At 49.4% G+C, this 26,355-nt stretch overlaps 1 protein-coding gene across 7 annotated transcripts; it reads right to left on the reverse strand.

Moving 5' to 3' along the window:
* On the reverse strand, positions 1-26,006 carry TMEM268 (transmembrane protein 268). Of its 7 annotated transcripts, none has more exons than XR_009696349.1 (10): positions 25,815-26,006; positions 22,238-22,424; positions 16,937-17,046; positions 14,647-14,754; positions 13,765-13,914; positions 10,174-10,284; positions 8,175-8,255; positions 7,308-7,493; positions 557-3,284; positions 1-452 (listed from the first exon to the last, which is right to left on the reverse strand). XR_009696349.1 is itself a non-coding variant. In XM_061163334.1 (10 exons), exons 2-9 carry the CDS (start codon positions 22,344-22,346, stop codon positions 3,105-3,107), a joined length of 1,035 nt encoding a protein of 344 aa, XP_061019317.1. In that variant the 5' UTR covers positions 22,347-22,424; positions 25,815-26,006; the 3' UTR covers positions 1-2,938; positions 3,066-3,104. The 7 variants fall into 7 exon arrangements, 6 of the variants coding, with proteins under 6 accessions (XP_061019317.1, XP_061019312.1, XP_061019313.1 ...); XM_061163334.1 differs by having other exon boundaries at positions 1-2,938; positions 3,066-3,284; XM_061163329.1 differs by having other exon boundaries at positions 1-3,284.
* Positions 26,007-26,355: the final 349 nt, after the last annotated feature.

A 26,355-nucleotide genomic window follows, 5' to 3' on the forward strand; every position in this document is an offset into this window, starting at 1 on the left:
CACAATTTATTGAGATTTTACTCAAGTTTGCAACTCACAGTTGTAAGCACTTTACAGTATTTTTCCTATCATTTAATCTTCACAATCAGTTGCCAGGTAGGCACACTTATCCCCACTCCACCCTTGACGACTGAGACCCAAGGATGGGAGGCACCTCCCCTAAAGTGGCAGTCCTTGGATTTGTGGCTCTGGAATCCAAGCCCTCCACTCCCACTTCACAACAGAGCACCATCTTCAACAGCACCATACTCATCATTAACCCAGAGCCTTTATCATTAACCCAGCCCACGCGTTCCTTTATGGAATCTCATCTTCACAGCAACCCTGTAAGGTCTAGGCAAGACAGAGATCACAGAACTTTCTAAAAGAAGAAACCGAGGCTTGAATGCAAAGAAACGTATCTTGTGGGCATACCTGAATGGTCCATCTGCCCAGTGAGACCACCAGAAACTCTACAGAGAGGGAAAGGCAGGAGAGAACTCATCAAAGGCCCTTTAAGGAGAAACTGCTGTTTTCTCAAAACACACACATTTTTATTCTCTATTATTATACTTACCAGGGCTTTGTGGTTGGATGATAAACATGGGCTTCTACTGATCACATTCACAGCCCACACTTCCTCTGTGACAGGTGGAAGAAGGCAGTGATCACTTTTATGAATAAATCTCATTAAGCAAAGCAGGCCACAGCATCGGCCAAAGAGAAATGCTTAAAACAGCCATTTCTGAGAGCTGGTCTATGCTCATGCTTTCTCTTCTCTGGCCCAGAGAAAATGAACAGTCAGATTCATCTCTTACATGGTAAGTCAGCCACATAATTACATTTCATGTTCACTAGAGTCATTTATAGGGTGAACTGACATTCAGAGAGGTTAACCTAGCCAAGGTCACACTGCTAAGAAGAAGCAGATCTAGGATGAGAATCCAGGTCTCCTGCAACCCCATCCAAATGATTATCAAGTCTGGGGCACCTCATCTGTGTGGGGCTATAGAACCTTTCTACATGTAGATAAAGGCATAACAGACAGAAAGGCCAAGGGCAAGAATGGAACAGAAAATGCGGGAACTTTCCAGACATTTGACTTTGAAAGGGCCAGTTAAAAAAAAGAAAAACCCAAGCTACCCATTATACAGATGCATAAACTGAGGACCAGCCAAAAATTACATAGCTAAAAGTGGCAATTCAAGACCAGAACCCCAGTCTGTGCCAACTCTACCCATCACTAAACTGAGTACAGAGAGTGTTTTGCAAAAGCTACTATCGAGATGACAAGCACTCAATCCACAGGAATTTTTTTTTCCTTAGCAGGTCTAGGTCATACACAAAAAGTATGTCTTTGTCCTTGAGGGGTTTATCGTCTGTGCACAGGAAAACAGAATCAATAACATAAAATGGCAGTAAAGGCAGCAGCTACATCAAGAGCTCAAAGGAGGGAATTCCTGGGTGGCCCAGTGGTTGAATCTGGAACTTACACTGCAGAGGCCCGGGTTTAGTCCCTGGGAAGGGAACCATCCAGCATGCCATGTGACACAGCCAAAATGCAAAATAATAATAGTAATTTCTTAAAAAGAGAGAGAGAATATAAGGGAGGCAGAGTCAGGAATTCCCCGGATGCCCAGTGGTTAGAACCCAGTGCTTTCACAGCCAAGGGCCTGGTTTCAAGCCCTGGTCAGGGAACTAAGATATGCAAGTCCTGTGGTGTGGCCAAAAAAACCTAGGTGAGATGATCTGGATTAATAGATTAAAGAGGTAATTTTAAAAAATAAAAAAATAGAAGTGGCAGAGATGTTGGAAGGCTTCCTGAAGGAGGGGTAAGGACAGCTAGGCTTTAAAGCATGCAAGAAGGAGGGGCAATATGGAGGAGGGGACGAAGGTACAGACTCCCATGTATAAAATAAATAAGCTACAAAGATATACAACACAGGGAATATAGCCAATATTTTATAATAACTATAAATGGAGCATAACCTTTAAAAATGAGGAATCACTACATTGTACACCTGAAACTTACCTAGTACATCTTACATCAACTATACCTCAATTTTAAAACATCTTTTTTTTAAAAAAGCATGCATGGGAATCCAACAGATGCAAAAGAATAGCTATGTCAGTTCAGGAAACAGTTTCAACCTATTAAGGACTTTTATGGGCGATGAAGCCAAAATTGCAGATGATGGCCAGGTCTTCGGCACTGGGGAGCCTTTAAATGCCAGGCGAGGGTCTTTAGATTTGGGCCCAGGGAACAGTGGGTCTTCATATTTTTTCAGCAGCAGAGCGCCTGGCAGCCTCTGAGCTCTTCATGGAATTCCACGAGGGGCAGATTCTGCTTCACTGCAGGACAGCGTTAGTGTTAGGGAACAGGACCGCCACTCTCCGTCTGCGGTATGAGACACACCCACAGGCATGCGTGCCTTGGAACAGAGTAAGTCCTCTGATAGACAGGATCAGTCTCTTCCAAATCTTCTCAGTAGTAGTTACATGCTGTTCCTTCCTTCCTTCTGTCTCCTGAAGGCCTGCATGCTAGCAGCAAGCCCAAGTGACGTCACTTTTCAGAAAATGTAGGGCAAGAGCAACTTAAAAGTGGAGAACACTCTGGGAATTTACTTCTTTGCTTCATATTGGAAGGGGGCATCTTATAATTTAAGGGGCTCAAGGCAATGCCACTCAGAACAGAGTCCTCCCTGAGTCTCCATCTGACACAAAGCGGGTGAGGACCGGAGTATCGCCTGAGACCAAGCTTTGGGCCCACTTTCAGCCCCATCTGGTCATCTTCACATTTTCGGGGATCACCAGACAATGAAAGTGATGGGCAAGGGGCCTCTTCCACTCACGCCAATGGGTCTAAGCAGCACAGAAAGTAGCTCAGAGTGGGACCATCAGCTTCTGCAAAGGCCAGAGGTCAGCGTGGGCTGTCGACAAGCCATTTTGGTGCAGGGTCCTGGAGGGAACACCGGATCCCCAGTGCTGACGTGACTGACAGCCTCAGGGCACCCCAGACGCTGCTCCCCTCACCGAGGCCTCGCCATCAGCCACCCTGGAGCTCCGAGGCCTCCCTGACCTCTCACCTTCAGTCCTGGGGGAAGAGGAGTACCTCCGTTCCGAGGTCACCTGGTCAGGAATGGGCAGCACCCCGTGCCCAGGATGTAGGCTTCTATGAGCTGGCAGGGGCATGGAATCCTTGGAGAGTCCGTGTGCCGTGTCCCCAGGTCCTGGGGAAGCTGAGAGGTCACGAGGAGCCGGATGTAGTAGCCGCCAAACACTGCCAGAAGCTGCTGGGCCATCTCCTGGAAGAGGCAGGGAAGCAGAGTGAGGGCCACAGAGAGGTCTCTAGAGAGTGAGGAGAAAGCCAGGTGGTGCTTGGCTTTGACGCTGGTCCAGCCGTGATACTCGCTAAGAAGGACCCGGCCAGGCCCTCAGCCGGGGCTCTTGCAGATGCCTGAACGGGTCCGCAACTCCCGCTCTCAAGCTCTGTGGGGCTACTGCAGTCTCCATTTCCTCATCTCCAAGGTGGGTAACCTAACTGCTAATAGGTGATAATATGCACAAAAAAGCTTCCCTAGCGGCTCAGACGGTAAAGCATCTGCCTGCAACGTAGGAGACCTGGGTTCAATCCCTGGATGGGGAAAATCCCCTGGAGGAGGAAATGGCAACCCACTCCAGTCCTCTTGCCTAGAAAATCCCATGGATGGAGGAACCTGGCAGGTTACAGTCCACGGGGTTGCAAAGAGTCGGACACGACTGAGCAGCTTCACTTTCACTTTCATGCACAAAAAAGCTAGGGAGCACTAGAGAAATTACCATTAGCTTCTACCAGCCAACCGCACACACACACATAGAGACAGTCTCTTTTTCTCTTCTTCCAGTTTCAAGTGATTTTGTAAAGTACACGAGGTCAAGGTAATGCACCTGAAGAGACTCACCAGTAAACGGAAGCAGGGCTGGGAGAACACCCCTGTGACGGCAGATTCTTCAGTTTACACACAGTAGTACCTGCTGTGTTACTTCAGACTAGTGCTCCTATATTAAAAGTGCTTATCAAGGCTGCCAGATCACACCTCTCTCTTCTATGCTCTGTGAGCCCCCTAGGGAAAATAAAGGATGCTCTGATCCAGGGACAGTGGGGTTTAGGGCCTGACTCAGTTGGATATTTAGGGGCTAAAAAAGCTGAGCCTAAAAGTACAAGGACACCGTCGCCGTCCCACTGAGAACCTGCCTTCACTTCCTGCCCCCATGCATGTGAGAGGAGCGGGTTTCTCTCCAACAAACTACAATGCATCATTTCACCCTGTTCACATATTTGCTTTTGTTTGCCGGTTTGCTGGCTGAGGCCAAAGACCTCTTCAAGCAGAGGTGTGTGTACACAGGATCTGACACAAGACAAACACGGTACGATTCCATTTAAAAGAGGCACATACGGCAATAAGTTCAGGAAGCCCAGGCGGCTCAGTGGTAAAGAGTCCATCTGCTAATGCAGGAGACCCAGGTTCAGTCCCTGAGTCAGGAAGAGCCCTTGGAGAAAGAAATGACAATGCACTCCAGAATTCTTGCCTAGAAAATGCCATAGACAGAGGAGCCCGGTGGGCTACAGTCCACGGGGTCGCAAAGAGTCGGACAAGATTGAGTGACTGAGCACATGTGTGTGCGTGTGCATGTGCGTGTTAGTCGCTCAGTCATGTCCGACCCTACGGACTGCAGCCCACCAGGCTTCACTGCCCGTGGAATTCTCCAGGCGAGAATACTAGGGTAGGTCACCATGTCCTTCTCCAGGGGATCTTCCCGACCCAGGGATTGAACTCAGGTCTCCTGCATTGCAGGCAGATTTTTTACCACTGAGCATGCACACAGAGCAACAAATTCATAGAGACAGAAAGTAGAATGGTGGTTCCCAGGGGCTGGGGAAGGTAAGAGAGTTTGTATTTAACAGGTATGTGGTTTCAATGATGAACAATGAAGATAAAAAGGTTTTGCAGGAGGATGTAGTGATAGTTGCACAACAATGTGAATGTACTTAAATGCCCTTGACTCACACACTAAAAAAGAGTTACGGTGGGAAATTTAATATTAGGTATATTTCATTGCAGTGGAAAAAAAATTTAAGTAAAAAAAAAAGAATTGGAAAACTTGTGTTTACTGCATGTTCTTATTAACACAATTGGTCTCCAAAGTTCCATCCACCTGTCTGGCAACTGGGATTCCAGGGAAGATGCTCTAGCTCCTTACATGCAACACAGCTTAGGTGGTAGGACCCAATAAAACTTTGGAGCAGGAGGAAATGGAATTCAGCAGAGATGCACGTAAGATTTCAATATCCAACTGCAATTTAAGAAGATAGATTCATGACAGACTGCCTGATAAACAGATTTTAAAAAGACCCAAATACTTATCAACATGTTCATGTTTAGGCAGGCTTACCATCTACTAACACACAACTACACATCCCATGGAACTACCCAAAAAAAATACCAAGATATTTTTTAAATGGGGGGGGGACCTAATAAGTATTTTATATCTAAAATTTTATATTTATTTTCCGCTTTCAGAGATCTTTCACCTGCAGTGTCTGAAGGTAATGCAGTAAGGTGTGGGTTACACCCAGGCTGTTTATGTCGGTACAGTTAGGCATCAAGAATAGGCTTTTGAATTAAAAGGGCCAAGTGGGAATATCCGCTCAGCTACCCTGGGACAGACCGGGAACAAGTCACTTCACGTTGCTGAGCCATTTCCTCAGCAGCAAAAAACAAAAAATCGAAACATCTTTCTGTTTGTGCTAGAGTGAGGATTTATTAAAGGAACTTATGGAAAGAAAGCCCAGTGTGCAGTACTCAATAAATGCCATCAATATCACTATCATTATCATTATTTAAAAAACAGAATCTAGCTGTTAGAGCAATGTTTCCTTAGAGTTATCCTTTGTGCTAGAAAAATGCTGAAAACATCAAATAGCCTACCACTTACTAATTCAGATTGAGCTTTGCATCCATTTACTTTAAAATTGATTAACATAAGCAAAGAAACTCAACAAGAAAATTTGCCTCCTGAAATCATAGGCTGGTTTCCACCTTGGATTCTGCCATATTCTCCCTTGTTATGTGACCTTGGGTAAGTCAGCTGACCCCCTGGAAGTCCATTTCACCCAACACGAAAAAAGGGAAAATAACCCATATTTCAGAGGAAATGCTAAAGAATTTTATGCATGAAAAAAATCTATAAAAATGTAAGAGGTCATTATAACTATTTATCTGCCTTTCACACACACTGGGTTCCTCCTGAAATATGACAGTCTGGACCAGGCTGAGACTTGGACATCGATTGTATTTTCCCTCACTACGTTGTAAGGGCAGCTACTTTAAAAACATGTGCACACACTTGATATTCATGACAGGAAATTGTATTAGTATTGGTTTGAATGAATTTGAAAAAAATCATTTAAAAGACCCATCATAGTTAATAGGCTATTTCACATAAACCCAGACATGCATGCACAAGAAAGAATGTGACCTTATATTTTCAGCTCTTTGAAGAGATTAATGTATTTATCATTTTCTCTCATATTGGTCCTATTTGCAGGCTCCCCACTCCCCATCCATGCAAAAGGGAAAGTCTGGACTGGGCTGGACTTTTCATCTCCAAATCTATTGGCAAAAAACCAAAGGCAAGTGTTTGCCTGTATCACACCCTGCTGGAGATAACCCTCGCTGCAAGTCATCCAAACCGTCTGTCCTCCTGGTGAGAAGGGGGTTCCACAAGCTGCAAACCACATTACCAGACTTCTGGTCTACCAGCTCTTAGCCATGCCAAACAAACAGCTTAGCTAGCAGGACCCAATAGAACTCTGGAGCAGGAGGAAATGGAATTCAACAGAGATGCACATAAGATTTCAATATCCAACTGCAATTTAAGGAGATAGATAAATTGATGATAGATTGGTTGATAGATTTTAAAATGACCCAAATATTTATCAACATACTCATGTTGAGGTGTGCTTACCATCCATTGACACACAACTACACATCCCATGGAACTATACAAAAAAATACCAAGATGCTTTTGAAATGGGGGCGGGGGGTACCCGGTAAGTATTTTATATTTAAAAATTTATATTTATATTCCTCTAAGCTATCTTTTAAACTGCTGTGGTGAGGAAAAAAATATTAAAAAACTAGTAGGCTAGAAGAGGTGTATGGTCCCCACCAACTCGGTAAAGGCATGTCCCCAGGAATCTACAGTAGAACTTGAGAGCCATGCACGAACTCTATGCAAACACCCGGTGAAGGAGGGAGGCCCTGACTGGCCCAGGTGCCTATTACCTCCGGCTCGGCCTCAGGAACAAGCTGGCGAAGTTCAGTCTGCATGAGCGGCTTCTCCGCGGAACCTGGACGGTTGGGCAGGAGCGGAGCTTCCTCTAGCAGGTTCTCCGGCCCCTCATCGGCTGTGGGGCTCACCCCAGTCTCCATGACAACACACAGCTGGCTCAATCTGCTTCTCAGCAAGGACTGCAAAGGAAGCAGAGAAGGGCTGGGTGGTATCCTCAGTTGGGTGGACATAGGAGGCCGGGTGGCTAGCCAAGCATCAGACCCACAGAGGATAGATGGACCATCTACAGATTCAGATGCCGACCTCAGGAGACCCTGGAGCTGAGCCACATTGGAGAGATCAGATAATTCCTGCAAAAATACCATCAGAAGCACAGGGCTCAAGGATGGGAGGACTGGGCTCCGAATCCAGCATATCCAGCTGGCTCTGGGCCTTCTCAGAGCCTCCGTTTCTGCTTCTGTGTAGGTGAAGCAAAATCTCCCTGTTCTTCCTCAAAACACTGAAGATTCTAAACAAGGGATAGTCACCTAAATATATGGTATTTTCCTCTGCCAGAATATTTATCGTTGTTGTTGTGATAAATGAAATCTATTGTTATTTATTACTATAATTATAATTAAATATTCACTATAAGAAATGTGGCAAATGCAACTAGTTAGAAAGGAAGAGGAAAATGGCCATTATTCCCTAGGCAAAAACAGCCATGAAAAAAAAAAAAAACAGCCATGATTCCACAGAGGTATTCTTCCTTCCAAGTAACCTGTTCCTTAGACATTTTTCCAACACCAAGATAATGCAATCTGTACAATTTAGCCTCCTGGTTTATTTTCTTCTTTTGTTTTTCACTCAAGGTATCTTACCTCTTGGCTCATCTTCATCTCTTGAATGTGATCGGACAAAAACTGCACACATGTCTCCAGGTCGAAATAGACAAACCAGAGCTGGGGACAGAAGCAGTCGTGATCACAGAGGACAAAGCCCGCCCGACCTCGAACTCTCCATCCCCAAGCCAGACCTCACCGCCTGCCTCCTCCCCACAGGCCCGCCCTTCTGGGTATGAGCAGATTCACCCTGGTCTCAGACGGGAGCCATTCTGCTGTGTCTCAGAGTTCCCCTACATGGCAGATCCCCTTTGGATGACTGGCAGACAAATGGTTTTGTATGAAAAATTTGGAAAATGTCAAACACTGTCCTGAACAGCTGAAGTCCCATCTCTCTCAAGTCACTGAACATCCCGGATAAACTGTGGACCATCCTGGATATCACATATCCACCTGGGATGAACACATGTATGTACCCCCACTATCCACAGTGGTTGGGATGCCCTTCGGTCTGGAACCCAAAAATCAAACGAGTGAAACCCTTCAGAGCTATCACCTCTACTGTCCGTGGCCAGGTCAGAGGTAATCAACTTGGGGACTCTGGGGCTAGGAGAGGTTAAGAAGTCTGCCTGCCCCTCGCCATCACCTCCCCTTCCACCTCCACCTCCACAGTCCTCAAGAGGCCAGGTTAAACTCAGCCAGGTGGGAATCCTCCATGTTCACACATTACTACCCAAGTTCTGCAAGAAACCAGTGGCGCCTGCCTCATACCCCTGTCCACAGACCAGCTCCTCTAGATCGGGGGCCTCCCTCTTCCCAGTGAGACCCAAGGTCACACCTCTCCCACTACCTCATCCCCAAGGGAATACTTTTTAAATAGATTTCTTTTTTACTTTTTATCATGAAATTTTCCAACATATATACACAGAAGGAGAGCACAGGAAGTCATTAACTCCCAGTTACGCGTCATCTTGGTTCAGTGATTATCTCTTTATGCTACTCTTGTTTCATCTCTACCCCCACCCATTCCTCATCCTGGACCCCTCCATGCCCCACATCCCCCCAAAAGAATCCAAGATATTATATCACCCCATCTCAACGTGCTACTTTGCAACTGAAAGAACCCAGTTTTTTAAAAGATGTATCCACTCCTTAGTCAATCCAGCCAGCCAGCCATACATTCAACTAACACTTGCCAAGTCGCTCCTCTGTACCAAATGATAAAAGAGGATTTAGAGATAAATGAGGCTGAAAGGACCCCCAGATTCAAGAAGCTCCTGATCTACACTATCACGCTTGACCTACCAGTAGTCTAGTGATCAAGTTCACCCTTGGTGTCAAGCAAGATCCCTTTGCATCCTACACCATCTCGGGCATGCTCCGTAAACTCAGGATCTGCCTGTGTCTGTTCTCTGCCGCAGCCTCAGTACCTAGAACAGTGCCTGGCACTATGTGGGCTCTCAGTAAATATTTTGGGGATGTACAGGTCACGCGCCCAATGGGCCTCCTACCAAAGACCACCTGTACCCCCACCCCGGGCACCCACTGGGTGAGATGCAGGTGTGACGCTGACTGAGGAGATGCACCAATCCCACTGGCAGAGCCCAGCCAGGATCAGGAGCCCTGAGCCTCATCCAGCCCAGCTGTGTCCCAGACTCGCTGCGTGACCTCCTTCCAGTCGCTTCAGATCTCGCATTTCCCTGGAGCCAGAGAAACAAGCAAGCTAGGAAGGCCTTCAGGGTCTGACCTGCCTCTCCAGGGACCTCATCTGAGCACTGAGGCCTTGAAGCAGGGGAGGACCTATCTCTCTGGCGAATAAATGTTGAATGCAGAATGTGGCTTGGCTTCTTTCAAGCTGTCCTTCCAGCCCTGCCTCGTGGAGGTTCTAGGCTGCTGCTGACCGCCCCAAGAGGTGTCTCCAGAAGGGAACACAGGAGCAGGGAGGAAGGAAGGGCTGCAGACCCGGGCAGCCACTGCACAGGCCGGGGGAGCCCGGCCTCAAAGCTCCCACAGGAGGGGTCGCTCGGTGACGCGGTACCTGAATCACACTCTGGCAACCTTCCACCGTGTCCGTCACCCCCAGCAGCACCCGGTGTCTCAGGAGGGCTCCATTGGCAGCTGTCAGCCTGAGGTCTGTGTTGGTGTTGGCCTAGAAGACAAACGCCAGCCTCGCGGCCTGAACTTCATGTTGTCGGGGCGCTCCTGGGCCCGGGTAATAACTGCACACTGTCCCAGCCTGAGACAGCACGGGACAATCTTGGCCTTTAAGACACAGCCAATGTCTCCCCTATACAAGTCTGTGGGGTTGTTGGGACAATAAATTCAGCAGTGTCAGCAAGTCTGGGGTGAAGCCCAACTCCGCTACTTCTGGGCAGTGTGGTCCTGGCCAACTGTGTCCCTTCTCTGAGTCTCACTTTCTTCAGGTCTGAATAAGGATAAAAAGTGTCCCCAGCTCTGAGGAAGGTGGTGAGATTGAATTGAGACTGTGTGTGAAGCACTTCACCCAGTGCCCAGGACACCGTCATGTGCCACAGGTATCTGCAGGAGGAGGGGATGGGAAAGGCTCCCGCCTCTCCCAAACAGGCGGAAACCAAGGCAGTGTGTACAAATGCTGAAGCTCTCAAGGACACTGTGTGATGCAGGTTGAACACAAACAGTAAGAGTGACAACGGTCAGGGAGGGGGATCTGCACCGCCTTGAGGGACAAGGGATTTGAGAAGAAAGAAGTCCTTGAACTGAGGCTCAAAGGAAGACATAAGGAAGGCTGTGTGACCACAGACCAGTTACTTAACCTCTCTGAGCTTCGGTTTCCCCACTAGTGAAGAGTTAATACTTTATGCAATACCAAGTAGGATTATGGGCTCTCCTGGCGGCTCAGACGGTAAAGAATCTGCCTGCAACGTGGGAGACCCAGGTTCAATCCCTGGGTTGGGAAGATCCCCTGGAGAAGCGGATGGCAACTCATTCCAGTATTCTTGCCTGGAGAATTCCATGGACAGAGGAGCCTGGTGGGCTACAGTCCATTGTCTCACAAAGAGTTGGACATAACTGATCAACTAATGCACACACACACACACAAGCAGGATTACAAGCACGCTGCATGTATTACATCATTTAGTTCTCCCAGCAATCCTATGAGGAGCTACAATTATTATCCCATTTTACAGATGAGAAAACTAAAGCCCCAAGAGGTTAAGCAATAAGTCACCCCAGGTTGTAGGGCTAGCAAATGGTAGGGGAATCCTGCCTTCTTATCAGGTTTTTGGGCATAGATATCAGGCCCCAAATACAGAACACATAATTAGTGCTCATTAAATCATGGCCATATTAGAAAGTGAAGGATCCTGGAGGATCGAAAAACAGTATGACAGAAGGGCCATTCTATACCTGGGGCCTCCATGCTGCACCTACGAGTAAAAACAGTTTTGTTCATCTCTCTGCCCCATGCCCAGCACATCCCCTAGCACTTGCTGAGCCTTCATAAATACCAGCTGAATAGGGAAGAAACGGAGGAAGGAGGCAGAAACCCACAGCAGGCCTCCCCTGAACCGCCTCCCTGAAGCACCTGCCAGGTGCCAGATATTTTTCTTGCTCCTGATAAAGCAGAACACTTAGCACTTTCCCCCTCCCCAAGAGAAGGTTCTTGTTGCAAAAGCAGCCAGTTCAATTTATTTTTTATAGGCCCAACACAAGACCATGAAAGCATTAACGGAGCCCAAGGGCAGCATTATTTTGTCAGCCTCATCTCGAAGCTCAACAAAGATCCTTTCAGAATGATTGAACCATAAAGTTCCTATCCGTCCCTGTGAGCACAGGAGCTAAATGGAATTCATACCCCAGACCCTGGCCACATTTCCTCACAGCCCGCCCTCTCCTCCTGAGTCAGGCAAGAGCAGAGTATTTACTAAAGGTCTCAAAGTCCAGCTCTGTGCCAGGGGCTGGGGAGCTTCCTAAAGTAGCTAGGAGAACAGTGGAGGGGTTTTGCTAGTGATCCAGGGGTTCAGAACCCCCTTGCCAATGCAGGGGACATGGGTTTGAGCTCTGCTCCGGGATGATCCCACATGCTGCGAGGCAACTAAACCCAGGCACCACATCTACTGAGCCCAGACTTAGAGCCCGTGCTCTGCATCGAGAAGCCACACAATGAGAACCTGTGCACCGCAACTAGACAGCAGCCCCTGCTCGCTGCAACTGGAGAAAGCCACGTGGAGCAACGAAGACCCAGCACAGCCAAAATAAACAAATATTTTTTTTAAAAAAAGAAGAAGAAAGAAAGATGGTGGAGGTGTGGTAGGCAGAATAATGACCTCCGAAGGCTGCTTAAATCCTACCGCACAGAGTCTGTGAATTTATGCTATGTGACATGGAGGAATTAAGGTGGTAGATGGAATTAATGATGCTAAAGAGTTAGCCTTAAAATAGGAAGACTGGCCCAGATTACCTAGACAGCCCAAAGACCCAGCGATCAAACCTGAGAGTCTCCTGCGTTACAGGCAAATTCTTTATCATCTGAGCTACCGGGGAAGCCCTAAAGTCATCACAAGGGGCCTTAAAAGTGGAAGAGGGAGGGAGAAGACTCAGAGTCAAGAATGTGAGAAGGACTCAATCCACCACTGCTGGCTCTGAAGATGGAGGAAGGGGCCACGAGCCAAGAAATGCAGAAGGCCTCCAGAGCTAGAAAAGACAAAGAAACAGATTCCCCACTAGAGGTTCTAGAGAAGAGACAGCCCTGCCCTGTCAAAACTTTTAAACTACGGAACTGTAAAACAAAACACTGTTCTAAGCCACTACATTTTTGGTTATCTGTTACAGCCACAGAACACCAGTGCACTTGGGTATTGGTCCTGAACATGGCTTGGAATCTGAGCTCCTGGCTTTGAATTCCAGCTCTACCATTTATTAGCAGCATGACCGTGAACTACTCCTTGGGCCTTTTGGAACCTCAAGTACCTCATCTGTAACATGAACGTAAAAGGCTCTACCCAGAGATTTACTGGGGGATTCAATGAGTTAATGTATGTAAAGCATTTAAGAGACATCTACCACAAATGAAGTGCTCAACAGTAACAAAAGACTGATGTTGAAGAAGCAGAAGACAGTTAGCAAACCATACATTAAGCCAGGGGGTATCTATCTCCTTTGTGAATGAAGTCGGGAATCAGAGGGTTCAAGCCTGGAACCCCCAACTCTGCCAGTCAGACTGGGATTGGCACAAGTTACCTAAACTCCCTGATCACCCACTCTCAGCCTCAAAGGTCGCTACTGGGATTAAACGAGATGCAACTGGCAACTGAGCCAGTTGGAGTCTGCGCCAGGCTGGAGTCCCCCCACACGCAGGGGAGGTGTGTGACAGGGCTCAGTCGCCTCAGAGGGCCGTCCTTGCCACCCCCAGACTCTCTCAAAACACAGCCCGCTTCCACAACACAACACACAGGGATCAGAGGGAAACAGAAAGGACCTGATCACACGTGTGACTGGTCTGCCTTGAGTCGCTGGGCACATGGACCATGGCAAAGTTTCACAGCTGGGGAAATTCTTTGAAGCAGGTGGAAGAAAAGTCTGACTTGGGGTTCTCCTGCTGGTACAGCCTCTCTGGAGGGAGCATGGCTGGGGTCCGCGGAGGGCTCACCTTCCTCTGGTGTCTCTCAAAGATGAGCACGAGAGTCAGGGTGAGGCTCATGGCAGCCAGGGTCACGAGCAGCACGCCCACCCAGTGGTCCCCCAGGGCGAACATCTGGCTGGTGGAGTAGATGTTGGCCCACACCACCACGTAGAACACCTGTGGGAAGCCAGAGGAAGGGCATGGTCAGGGACACCTGTCCTTGGATGACGCAGCTCCACTCCCAGGGGCACCCTCTGGCCACTTCAGACACCCTCCTCGGATTTAGAGAGCTCACAGTGCCAGGCAGAGACCAATGGGGCTGTGGGGGCCTGTGAGAATGAGGCCTTGTTCCTTGTTCATAAGTAGAGGGAGAGGCAAGGGGTTAGAACAGGTATTCCAAATTCCTGCTAACTCTGATTTTAAATAAAACAGAAAAGGACAGGGCTTGGGAGTGAGATGAATCTGAGTCAGAAGCCCATGTTGATCCTTTAAATGCTAGGTGGACTTAACATGTTATAGCACCTCTCTGAACCTCAGTTTCCTTATCCATAAAATGGGGATAATAATACCTCCCTCCTGTGGCTGTTATAAAGGTCAATAAAAGAACCAAGTCCCAGAGAGCAGAAAGGTCTTGACAAGACCAGATACTAAGACTGGGGCCTCGGGGGTGGGTCTGTAGATTCCCAGTGCCCCGGCCTCTGCCCTTAGTAAACCTGCCTTCCACCGCTTACATGAGGAGCTGGGAACAACTCTCGCCGATAAACCTCCTCGTACACCAAACCCAGGGCCACGGGTACTGATCTCTCCCAGGCAGCCCGGCCACCAGCCCCTAAACCCGTCACCAGCACCCCCAGCAGCAGGGCATGGCGCTGAATTCAGCAGAGTCTGAAGGGACCCCACCCTCCTTACCAGAGCGAAAGCCAGCCGCATGGGCCTCGAGTTGTAGATGATGTATCTCCTCACTTGGGGCTCTAGAAGGGCGCTCTCAGCCAGGCTCCTGTACTGGTCAGCTGGGACCTGTTCAGCCACCCAAGGGAAAGAGACTCGTCGGCCACAGAGAACCACACCCCTCGTCTTCCCACCAGCAAGCATGCTGTGTGCAGTTCACGTGGCTATCACGTGGAAGGGGGGTGAGTGCATCTGGCGCACGGAGCCCTGAGTGGCATCACAGGGTCAGAGAAGGACAGGCCCTACTGGGGGGACGGGACAGCTCGAGAGCCAGGGGGACATCCAAGAGAGGGACCCCCATCACCCCAGGCTCAGCACCTCACAACAGACCCAGGAGGGCCTAATGGTTAAGGGGCAGGCCCTGGAGTTGCCCAGCCCTGGGTCCAAACCTTGGCCCTGCCCCTCATGTGCTGCGTGACCTGGAACAAGGAAACCCACTTCTCTGAGCCTCACTTTCCTCCTCTGGGAAATGAGGGTGATAAATGTACACTTTACAGAGGTGATGTGCATATTAAACAAGATAACACATATAACACTTACATATGCATTACACAGTGAGTGAAAGTCGCTCAGTCATGTCCGACTCTTTGCGACCCCATGGACTTAGTTCATGGAACTCTCCAGGCCAGAATACTGGAGTGGGTAGCCTTTCCCTTCTCCAGGGGATCTTCCCAACCCAGGGATCAAACCTAGGTCTCCCACATTGCAGGCAGATTCTTACCAGCTGAGCCACAAGGGAAGCCCATATATTACACAGTAAATATATGTATAATATATATACATATTATCTGGACACCTTTGGGAGTTTCTGTTCTCTTACTTGGGGCTTCCCTGGTGGCTCAGATGGTATATAATCTACCTGCAACGCCAAAGACCTGGGTTTGATCTCTGGGTTGGGAAGATCCCCTGGAGGAGGGCATGGAAACCCACCCCAGTATTTTGCCTGGAAAGTCCCCATGGACAGAGTAGAGTAGCCCAGTGGGCTACAGTCCATGGGGCTGCAAAGAATCAGACGTGACTGAGCGACTAAGCACAGAGTAGTCCTCTTACTCAGATGGATATGTGTATCTAACTATCTGCTTAGACAAGCCCAGGGCCACTTCCAAAGTGAACACCTGATACACAAGTGTCAGTATCAAACTACACCAACAACTATGAATACAGTCCAAGATACTGAAAACTCACATCTTCCTGCCCAAGCAAAACGCCCTAGAGCATAAAGGTCTTACGAGAATGGACTGCTTAAGAACACAGAATTTAATCATTAGAGACGATATTTAGGAGCATGGTAGAACAATATGCAAACTGTTCACCAGTGAAGAAAACCCCATCTGAAGACAACTGTTTAAGGAAAATGTCCTTTTGTACAAAGGCTGAAAGGAAGCGTGGGAAGGAAAACCAGCTGTCTGCTGAGGTGGGGTGAGCACTGTCAACTTGGAACGTTTCCCATTAATGGTGCTAAAATGTTTTAAACCATAATACCATTCTGTGCTAAAGGAGTAAATTCTCAAGTCTTCAGGGTAAAATTAGCATTGTAGCTTCCTTATCCATAAATAATCCATCCTGGGCAGTGACGATCAAGACCTCATCACTCTAAAGGATATGAGAAGAGTGAGAACCACACCTGTGGGAACTTAAAGAGCCACAATTTATTGAACATTTACTATGTGCCAGAGCCAGTGCACGTGTTCCTCGAGCACTATGTCTTCTCATTTGCACAGAAACCCCGGTGTGTGACCCCAGGCATGGGGACCTAGTCACCTCTGTAGTAATCACGGAGCAGCTAAGCGCCCAGCACAGGGCGGACACCCCCAAACACACATCTATTAAGCGAATTAATTGGCATTTCAAGCATGGGGTAGGTGCTTAAAAAAAATGCTGTGAACCACTGCTATGTTTAAAACGGATGACCAACAAGGACCTATTGTAACACACATGGAACGCTGCTCAATATTATGCTACAGCCTGGGTGGGCGGGGAGTCTGGGGCGGGGTGGGATAGATACATGTTTGTGTATGGCTGAGTCCCTTCACTGTTTATCTGAAACTATCACAACACTGTTAATTGACTATACCCCAATATAAGACAAAAAAAATAAAAATAAATAGAATTTTAAAAAAAACAATGAATGAACCAGTAAAAAAAAAAGTTGCGAATAATGAAATGATAGAATAGATAAGACAGACAGATGGGTGGATTGATGGGTGGATGGGAGAAAAAGTAATAAGGATACAACAAAGTCAGCACTCACCTGAATACCCCAGGTCTGCAGTTGCTCTTCGGCGGCTCCCAGGTCAAATGAGATGGGCGCACAGGTATTGTCGATCCGGAGCACCGTGAGGACCTGGCCATTGCGGAGCTCTGAAAGCAGACAGACGCTTCATCTGGCTAAGCAATAAGGACTTGGGGTGAACCCAGACCTTGATGGCATCACCTCCTCCGGCCTTGAGAACATTCGCATGGCAAGGAAGGACTTGCCATCCTCAAACCTTCCAATGAAGGCTGAAGGTAAAAGTAAGGGTCTAATCAGCTGGCCTGAAATAGGAAGATTCCTAGGTTATCTGGGTGAAGTGGAAAATGTTAGTTGCTGATTGATGTCCAAGTTTTTGCGACCCCATGGGCTGTAGCCTACCAAGCTCCTCTGTCCATGGGATTCTCCAGGCAAGAATACTGGAGGGGATAGCCATTCCTTTCTCCAGGGGAATCGTCCTGACCCAGGGATCAAACTCCAGGCTCCCGCATTGCAGGCAGATTCTTTACCTTCTAAGCCACTAGGGAAGCCCAGATAATCTGGGGAGGGGTCCACTGCAATCACAAGGATCCTTAAAAGTGGAAGAGGGAGGCGGCAGAAGAGCCAGGAGGGCTGTGACTATGGAAGAAAGGTACAAAGAGATGGAACACCTCTGGCTTTAAAGTGGCAGAAGGCTTCAGGAGCCAAGGGGTAGAGGCAGCCTTTAGATGCTAGGAAAGAAAAGGAAACAGAGTCTCTCCTGGAGCTTCCTAACACAGCCCTGCTGACCTCATGATCTGAGCTCAATGAGGCCAGGATCAGACTCCTAACCTACCTAGCTGTAAGAGGATCACTGCATTTTCTAAGGCCCTGTTAGTAGTCATTGTTACAATAACCACAGAAAACTAATCCACCAACTTATTGGCAAGCCCTCCCCAGGATATCAGCACTCATCATTTTAAAAGCATAAATTACATGAAAGTCGTACCTCAAAAAGCTCACCAGCTCAGGCTTATCACAACCTCTCACGCCTGCCCTGCAGCGCTGCACTGAAGCCAGACCAGGAGCCAGAGTGAGGCAATCCCCTCAGGCCCCGGAGAAAGGCAGCAGAAAGAGGCCACACCTACTCCCCTTCTGAGTAAACTCTGTCCGAAAGGACTGAGCTCTTCCCTCAGCTATGAGGCCCCGGGAGCCACCAGTGAGCTCCACAAAGCTGGGGCTGGCCGAGCCCTGAGATGCTAGGATACTAGAGTCTAGCCGCTCAAGGCTGGGAGCTGAATATTTCAGCACATTTTCTGTAGCTGTTGCTCAGAAGAGGAGCAGGACTGAAGCGGGTAAGCCATAAACATGTTATCTACTGGCACAGACCCCAGCTCTGGGCAATACTGGAGTCTTAAAGCTCTACCTTCCTGGGGATTCCTGCCCACCCCCTCAATCACTCCTCCACCCCCTCACCCAGTCCATCCCTGGGCCCTGCCAACTCTCCCAGCTCCATGCACCCCTCGGCATCTTGGCCACAACCCTCTCCCAGGCTCCCTTCCCCTCTCCCTGTCCCCCCGTCTCCTAACTGGCTTCTCCAACTGCTCTTCCTCTTACAGTGCATTCACAGAGCAGCCAGGGCACAAATCAAATGATATGAATCCTCTGAGTAAAACTATTCAATAGGGGCCTTCCCTGGTAGTCCAGTGGGTAAGAATCTGCCTGCCAATGCAGGGGTCTCAGGTTCGATCCCTCGTCTGGGAAGATCCTACATGCCGTGGAGCAACTAAGCCGTGAGCTGCAACTACTGAAGCCCATGTATGCCCTAGGGCCCATGCTCTGCAACAAGAAAAGACACTGCAATGAGAAGCCCATGCACCTCAACTAGAGAGTAGCCCCCATTCCCTCAACTAGCGAAAGCCTGCTCACAGCAAGGAAGACCCAAGCTCAACCAAAAATAAACAAATAAATCTTTTTTTTTAAAAAAAAAAGTAACTTCCAATAGCTTCCCAGTGCCCTGAAGAAAACCAACCTCCTCACCATACTCCTGCAGTCCTTAGAAGAACTAGCCTCCTGCCTCATTCTGTGTCTTGCCGCTCCAGCCTCCTTTGTTCCTTGGACATGCAGTGTTCTCTCACACCCCAGGGCCTTTGCATATGCTCTTCCCTCTCTCTCCCTAGAACACCTACCCCTGGCATCACTCCCTTGGATTCCAGCCATCATTTGCATTCCAGTTCATTAATCCCTTTCCCAGGGAGTCTGCCTTGATGCTCTAAACTCTTGTCAGGTCAAATCTGTCTGATAAACCTGCCCATCACTGCCCTTCTCCTTTATGCTCACTAAAGATGACTTACTCAATTAGTCCACTGTCTCCATCCAAACAACATACTCCCACATGGGTTTTACACATCACTGAATCCCCTGAGCTGGATTCGGTGCCAAGTATACAGCAGGTACTAGATAAATGTTTCATGTATGAAAGAAGTGGGGGAAGCACACGCGAGATGGTTTAGGGTTCAAATTGTAACTGAGCCTCTCACTAACAGCAAAACCTTGAAGAAGCAATTTAATTCCTGGCCATTCCCTTACAGGATGATGATATCCACTGCAGAGAATTTTGCAAATAATTAAGATGGTGAAAATACAGCGTTTAGTGTAAAATGGGTGCTGAATAACTGGCTGCTATGGTTGTCATCATTTAAAAGCTTGTCAGAGCGCCTAAGTTACCATAAAGCCACATTGGTTTAGTTGTATTGGTTTTTATCCTCCCACACCTTGTTCCAGAAAGGATTTCATAAAAATAAAATATGAAAAGGCAAAATTATACAATTAGATTTTAAAATAAGCAAATGAAGGAAAACAGATAAAAAGAAGATAAAGGCTGAAATAAAAATAGAACAATAAAATAAAATATGAATAGTTTCCGGGGACTAAGCCCTTCCTATGCAGCAGGCACAGTCTCAGGGTCAGAGTCCTGATTCCATTTAATCCTCCAAGAGCCCTGCGCTTAGTCACTCAGTTGTGTCTGACTTTGCAACTCCATAGACTGTAGCCCACCAGGCTCCTCTGTCCAGGGTGGTTCTCCAGGCAAGAATACTTGCCATGCCCTCCTCCAGGGGATCTTCCCAACCCAGGGATCAAACCCAGGTCTCCCGTATTGCAGGCGGATTCTTTACCGTCTGAGCCACCAGGGAAGCCCAAGAATACTGGAGTGGGTAGCCTATCCCTTCTCCAGGGGCTCTTCCCAATCCAGGAATCGAACCAGGGTCTCCCGCAAGAGCTCTAGAAAGTGGAAAACGATTACTATGGGAAAGGAAACAGGGCCTCTGAAAGGAGAACCAGCTTGCCTGGTGGTAGCAGGGGAAATGAAAGTAAGAGAGAGAAGAAGTGAAAAGAAAGAGGAGCACAGAAAAGGCAGGCATGTGTGCTAGAGGAGCCTCAGACCAGCCTTTCACTGCACAGTACACAGTGGGAAACCCACACTGATCTGGACCTCAGGCTTGAAGACTGTGAGCTACTCCCTCAGCCTGGCTCTCTGCACTGTGTGGACAGTGTTTGCCCGAGCAACACAAAGACTTTTCACAGTGATGGTGTCTCTGTTTCCCTTTCAAACCATGAATTCCTGGATTCTTGGCAATAATCTCGCTCATCTGTTTCTTAAAGTGAGAACTGTAACTCCTCCACTTAAAAATCCTTGTTTTCACACTCAGGCTAAGAAAAAGGATCTGAAAAGCTACCAAAAAACATGTGTGTGTACAAGTGTATCTGTGTGCATGTGTGTGTACGTGTGTGCACATACAGAAAGCTATTTCCTTAAAGGGGCAAGAACTGGCTTGCCAAAAACCAGTGGAGCAATGTCTTCAAAGAGCTGAAGGCAAATTATTCCATTCTCTTTCATTCTACTGGTCTGTGTGTATGTGTGAATTGCTTTCCTAATAACAGAAGACATAAAAGGAACCCTTGTTTTTAAGTTTGAAATCATCTAAGAAACCAGCCACAATGTAAAATGCCAACTCCACTTGCCTATGCCCAGCCACTCATTCATTCATTAATTCATTCATTCAAAATACTTACTGAGTTATGACCAACCTAGACAGCATATTAAAAAGCAGAGACATTACTTTGCCAACAAAGGTCCACCTAGTCAAGGCCACAGTTTTTCCAGTAGCCATGTATGGATGTGAGAGTTGGACTATAAAGAAAGCTGAGCGCAGAAGAATTGACGCTTTTGAACTATGGTGTTGGAGAAGACTCTTGAGAGTCCCTTGGACTGCAAGGAGATCCAACCAGTCCATCCTAAAGGAGATCAGTCCTGGGTGTTCATTGGAGGGACTGATGTTGAAGCTGAAACTCCAATACTTTGGCCACCTGATGCGGAGAGCTGACTCATTTGAAAAGACCCTGATGCTGGGAAAGATTGAGGGCAGGAGGAGAAGGGGACAACAGAGGATGAGATGGTTGGATGGCATCACCGACTCAATGGACATGGGTTTGGGTGGACTCTGGGAGTTGGTGATGGACAGGGAGGCCTGGCGTGCTGCGGTTCATGGGGTCGCGAAAAGTCGGACACGAGTGAGCGACTGAACTAAACTGACTATGGGCCAAGCTGTGTGCTAGGTACTACAGACACAGCGATGAACAAAGCAACGCAGAGCCCCTGCCCTCATGCAGCTTACATTTTACTTAGGAAGCTGGACATTCCACATGTTATTACACAGGGAATTAATTTAATTACAAACTGCTAAGTGCCACAGGGAGAAGCAGGGATATATCAGAGGGTCTGGCTTAGGCTGGGCCATCAGGGGAGGATTCCCCATGGAAGGGATATCTGAACTGAGCTCTGAAGGATGAAAGGAATAAAGCAGAGGAAAGGAGATGGGGGAGGGGCAGAACACACAAAACGGACAGCAGGTGCAAAGGCCCTGGGGCAGGGCAGCATGGCAGGGGCAGCAGGAGCCATTGAGGCAGGCCTTGCAAGCTGGTGAATGACCCATCTTCATGTTTAGCCCAGTGGGAAACACTGACACAGAAATGGAAACAGAAGGTTGTGCATTTTTAAAAACCCCTCGGAGATGCCACGAAGAGACAATGGAAGGGGCAAGGAGGAGAGGTGCTAGGAAGCTATAGCATCCTAGCAGAGGGCAAGCTAAGGAATCCAGTGGAAGAATAAGTAGCAATGACAGAAATGCCTGGAAACACATCCCCAAATGCCCACCCTTATCTGAGGCACTTCTGTGCCCTTCCACTCACCTCTCCCCAAGCATACTATCTGAGTCCAGCTCAGCTTCCTAGAGACAGGGACAGGGCGGTAGAGGAGGAAGGAATTAAGGGTCATGACCCTACCTTGCCCCCAGCCAGGAGGGCTTCCGCCAGGCAGGGCGCTCCAGCCAGGGGAGGAGGTGGGCAAGGGGCCAGCCGCCCCGCCGGGGTCCATGTGTGGTTCACACGCCATAGCAGCACCAGCAGGACTCCTACTTCCCCTTCTCAGAGCTGCGGTTCATCCTGGAGCAGCCAGCTCAGCTTCATCTGCCTTCAGAAAACAACATCATGAGAAAAAACTTCAGGCCTGGTCCTGGGCTGGCCGGCTTCCTCAGACTCTCAAGGCCAAGGCCATCACCAGGCTGAGGAGAGCCACCCAGAGTCTTTCCTCGGACCGTGGTCTTGTTGATCAGGCTAAGGAACGTTGTCAGAGGGAATGAAGAGGAGCAGCCAGAACCCTCCAAGGCCTGGGCTGAGCATTTCCCTCTGGTCTTGGATCTTCTCCAGCTCAGACACATCCAGGAACCACAGGGAACTCACGAGCTGACCAGACCCCACTCTCAGGCATCTGGGATTTCCCCTCCTGACTGAGCACAGGATAGGTCTACTCATCACAGGGAGCCTTGTTTATACAAGGCAACAAAATGTTATAAAAAGAAAAGAGCAAGGACTTCAGCACCAAAGGACCTAGATGTGAACCTTCACTTGACCCTCACGTGCTCTGGGACATCCACTGTCAAGGTGCTTAGCTCCCCAAGCCTTGCTGACCTCACCTGCAAAATGGGTGCAGAGAGGCCAGCCCGGCATAGCTGCTGTGGGGTTACACAAAGAAACACAAGTGTGGCATCCAGTATCCTGCTCACCATCAGGCCCAATTCCTCACAGGTTTTTTCCATTTCCTCGGAGACAGAACTGTGAATCAAAGATGTGACATGACCCACCCAAAGTGGGGTGGCTGGGAGCTAGGGGACAGATGAACCAGGCCATCCAGCTCCAGAATCCAAGCCCATCATTCCCACATCTCTGAACCTCGGAACCCAGGTCTGGCTATGGCTGAGCCTCTTTCTTAAACCACCTTAAAAAACAGTGGGTGGAAGGAGACTGCGTTTCCCAGGTGTGATCTAGCAACACATTCGAGTTGGCATCTGAGCTGTCAAGCTGTGGGAGGGCAGGGACCATCTCCTCCAAGCCTGGCGCACAGTAGGCACTTCCAAACACTGCTGAATATCAGTCAATCATATCGCCCCTTACTTCCTTCCTCTTCCCTGGTACCCCCAAGAGGCATGAAAACAACAGCCCAAGGATGTCTCCCCTGCACTTGACGATAAACGAGGTTCTGCTCCATTCGATGGAGTCCTAGGCCTATGGGACAAAGAGAATCCTTGGATTCTCCAGACCAGGAACCCAGGGACATCCTAGCTAGGAACCTGTTTCCCAGAGAGGCTATACTGGAGTCTCAGAAACGTTTGTGTGGCCCAGGAGCCCCCTGCCCCTCCTCCAGGCAGAAGGGACCATCCACAAGCTTAAGCTGCCCAGACAGCCTTGCAGACAGCGTGAAAGGTTCATTAGCTGCAGAATCCCACAACTAGACAGTATCTTTGGGAGGCAATCCCCATCACCCCAGTTGGCCCAATTAGCCTCCCACAAAGTCCCAACCAGGAGAAGTCACGCACCTGCAGGCTATTTAGTGTAATGGAGAAAAGCAACCTGTACAGTCCTGCCACCTCCCACGTGTATGACCTGGAGCAAGGGACTTGCATCACCTCAGTTTCTTCACGTGTAAATGGGAACACGGCAACGAGGTTGTTGTGAGGCTTAAAGAATTCAAACTTAAATCGCTTGAGAGCAGCAGAGGGCAAAACGGAACATACCAATCGTTATTTTTACTCCATAGATATTCCCCAAGAATCTTCTAGTGCCAGGCCCTGTGCTTTCTAGACTATAAAGCCAGAAATAAAATCTTAAGTCCCTGTTCGGCCCTCTCTGATGGGTACCACCATCTGGTAGAAAAGACAAACTCAGAGAAAGAGAAACAAGAAACAGACAAAGATCAGAGAAGGCAGTCAGGGGGAACCGGCAGCACCTTGGACTGAGGGAAGACTTCTTCTGGAGGCTTCTCAGAGCAGGGAAGGAGGCTCCTGGCTTGGAAAAGGTGGAGGGAGAGAAGGAACTGCCCAGTGGGGAGAGGTACAAGCCAGAGGGCAGGATGGGGCCAATCGAGGCGGCCTCCGCTCTCACCCTATAGCCTCTCATCCAAACTGGAGGCTGCAGAGGGCAGGAGGGGTGTTGGCAAGATTAGCCAAGGGCAGGTGCTGACCCATCACTGACTAGTGTGTTCTGGGCTGCCACCCTCCTCCAGCCCTGCACTAGCCCTAATGGGACAAGGGAGAGAGGGTCAGGCCCCAGGATGGAGACAGGCAGGGAGTGAGCCCAGCCCTGAAGTTCCTCCAACTAACTGGCCATCCACTCCCCAGCTTCCTAATTCCCCTTGCTGATTCCATTTAACCAAACCTTCCAATTACCCGTCTTTCTAAGTTGGGTAGCAAGCCTCTGCAAAAATCTCCGTTTCTGCAGAGTGCCCAGTATCCCCAGAAGACCCCCTGCGCCTCCCTGAGATATGTGTGTGTGTGTGTGTGTTTGAGGTGTGTGTGTGTGTGTGTGTGTATGTGTGTGAGGTGTGTGTGTGTGTGTGAGATGTGTGTGTGTGTCTGTGTGTTTGAGGTGTGTGTGTGTGTGATGTGTGTGTGTGTGTCTGTGTGTGTGTTTGAGGTGTGTGTGTGTGAGATGTGTGTGTGTGTGTGTGTGTGTGTGTGTTGGGGGAAGGGGGAATCCTACAGTTTTCACAAGTCAAGTTTGGTTTTGTTAAACCGGAAAGTCCCAAAAAGGGGCCATGATGGAGGGTCTGTCACAGAAGTTTTGGAGTGGAAAAGCCTTCAGAGACAATGGCTCCAAGCTCTCCATTTTACACATGAGAAAATTAAGACCCAGAAACGAAAGTGAACCATCCAAGGTCAAGGAGCCAGGTTGGGGGATGGTGCCACAAGGGAATCGAGCTCATTCGGGCAGGGGATGTTCGGCCACCTCTGGCCTTGGCCTGGGGCAGCTGAGTCTTGATCCAGGGTCTGCTGCCCCTGGGCCTCCCTCCACGCCCGAAATCAGCCCCCCGCCCCCCTTCCCCTCCCCCGCCCCCTCACAAGGGCCGCCGGAGAGCGGCTCCCACGCACAACGGGGAGAAATGGGGCCCAAACTCGGCCCTCGGCGCCCACACCAGGCCAGGACCGGGGAACCCAGGCGGCAGCGCGGGAGCCGCGCGGCTGAAATCTGGACTCGCAGCCGCCCGCGCCCGCGCAGACACAGGGGCGCGCGCCCCGGGCCCGCGCACACTCACCCGTCCGCGCACACTCACCCGGGCCGCGCACACTCACCCGGCCGCACCACCGCCCCCGGGGACGCGGGAGGTCGGGGGCGCCGCAGCCCCACCGCGCCGCAGCCTCCGGGCACCGCCGCCCGCGCCCCGCCTGCCGCCCGCGCCGCCCTCCCGAGTCCCGCCCCCGGGCCGGGCCGGCCCCGCGCGGTCACCCCACCGGGAGGAGCCGCCCGCCGTGCTCGCCTCCGGGCCCAGAGGGAAGCCGGTTCGCGTCGGAGCCGAGCTGGGAGCTACCTTTCATCAGCCGGGCTCCCTCCCGGGACTCGGGGAAGCACCTCCGCGCTCGCCGACCACGTGCGTTTCTTCTGGGGCTCTCGGGGAGGTGCGGTGGGGGACCAGATCCCGGGCCGCGCGACGAGTTCCCGCCCAGCTCTGAGCCTCGGTCCCCGGATCCTGAGGGCAGCGGCTTGCCTCTGAGGTCCAGCCCGCGTCTGACAACAATCATGGGACCCGGTGGATGAAGCAATACTGGGGACCAGAAATTCCTCAGGGACTTGTTTTTTAGTGAAAAATTACACGTGCATTGTGTTAAGAGCATCGGTTTGGGGATCAGACTCCCTGGGCTCTCAGCCAAGTGTCTACGATTTTTAGATCATCTTGATAGTTTTCCCTCTCTGTGACTTAGTTTTCTGTTAAAAACAAAAGCAGATTATACCGTTTCATGGGATTGTGTGAAGCTTTAAGGAGATAATCTGTGTGATGTACGGGACACAGGATAGTGGCCACCACTCCCACCTCCATCACTCGGGCTTTCAGGGGGTCTGCAGTGAAAAGT

The sequence above is a fragment of the Dama dama genome, chromosome 16 (assembly GCF_033118175.1).
Source record: "Dama dama isolate Ldn47 chromosome 16, ASM3311817v1, whole genome shotgun sequence".
NCBI classification, from domain to species: domain Eukaryota; kingdom Metazoa; phylum Chordata; class Mammalia; order Artiodactyla; family Cervidae; genus Dama; species Dama dama.